This window comes from Equus asinus, chromosome X (assembly GCF_041296235.1).
Source record: "Equus asinus isolate D_3611 breed Donkey chromosome X, EquAss-T2T_v2, whole genome shotgun sequence".
Lineage (NCBI taxonomy): Eukaryota > Metazoa > Chordata > Mammalia > Perissodactyla > Equidae > Equus > Equus asinus.
Genome location: NC_091820.1, coordinates 60,702,868 through 60,704,342, shown reverse-complemented (window position 1 = coordinate 60,704,342; position 1,475 = coordinate 60,702,868). Strand labels below are relative to the sequence as shown.

General features: G+C 36.5%; 1 protein-coding gene across 1 annotated transcript; it reads right to left on the bottom strand.

The window, feature by feature from the left end:
* Positions 1-219: 219 nt before the first annotated feature.
* LOC123282626 (trafficking protein particle complex subunit 13-like) lies at positions 220-1,006 on the bottom strand. Its single transcript, XM_044764103.2, has one exon. It carries the CDS (start codon positions 982-984, stop codon positions 220-222), a length of 765 nt encoding a protein of 254 aa, XP_044620038.1. The 5' UTR covers positions 985-1,006.
* Positions 1,007-1,475: the final 469 nt, after the last annotated feature.

Below are 1,475 nucleotides of genomic sequence, written 5' to 3'. Positions count from 1 at the left end.
GAAATATATAAGGGTAGAATTAGGAAGTACTTTATATAAGATGAAAATCAACAGATTGTTCTTTTTGAAATCAATGAATGTTTAATTCTCAAAGGCATTTATGGTCTCAAAGGAAGTAAATGAAAATAATCTGCCTGTTTATTTGCTATTAGTTGATCATTTTGTTGCTGACATAAGCTTTGTGAAACTCCCTGGAAAGCATAACACTGGAAATTTTCTTCAGCTTTTCATTTTAATCATGGAAGATATTACACAGACTTTTGCAACATCATCACAGACATATGTTTTCTTTAATAACTTTTCTGTTATCCATATGCCAGAGACACTTTGCAGGCCCAGTTTTAAGGACAGTAGTGTCAGAGTAAAGTGGAGAGATGAATTTGGTGGCAGCTTTCCAAGATACCTTCCTGAACTTCCACACCAACGAATAGAATCTGTATCACACGTCTTCAAAAACAATTTCATTTTCCTATCACCACAGTTTGTTATCTTACAGGTAATATGAAAAGGCTCTTCTAGAATTACAGTATCTGGGATTGTCTCCAAAGATAGCTTCATGTTTCCATAAACTAGGGCCTCTCTTTCAAGTTGGATTGTCCGTAGTATTGCCATTTCACCTGGATTTCTTTTCCACTCTATGTCCAATTTTCCCATTTCTGTTAGTCCCCTAATGGTACCAGCTTTCTCTGAAAATTCCTGCTTGAGCTGAAGGTGGTATAAATACTGGCGTCCTTCCATTGACTGCAAAATTGGTCTCGTTCCAAAGGTGCACTCATCTTCTCCAGCCTGATTAACAGTATTTAATTCTGCCCCAGTGTACATTTCAGATGGCTTTAAGGAAACCTTTTGTATAAAGACAGTTGAAGATGAAATATTCTGAATCTGGACTTCAAGAAATAAATCACTCATCTCTGAACTATAAAACTTGGTTTTAACTTCCAATGGTGTGAGGAAAGAAAATAAGCACAGTTTCCTAAAAAACATCTTTCCTCCACACTGTGTTGAATAGATACCTAACCCACAGAGGCAACTCTTCCAGGGTCCATTATCTTGTCATGAATGACATCATCGACACAACAATTGGATGCAAGTTCTACCACAGTAGCCATGGAGACCAAAAGATATAAAGGCTGAGTACTTGTCTGATCAGTGTTTTCAATATGGTTTTGTACAACTTAATTGCAATCATTGGAAATTCACATATAAATAGAATTTTTTTCCCCTCAGAAGTGTATTTCTAAGGATTTATGATGAAGTCAAACTTTTCTTCAAACATTGACATTTTTGGTGGAGGGCCACCTGTCATGAGCTGGTTAGAGAAATTACCAGGTAAGTCACTATTTCCACATGTGATTGGAAAGTTGGTGAATAAACTATGCTTATTAGACAGCATCATTTGGAGTGTCAGAAAGATCTATCTGGGTGGATTCCCTTCCATTTTGACAAGAATTTTGCCCCACTGATTTAGAAAGCAC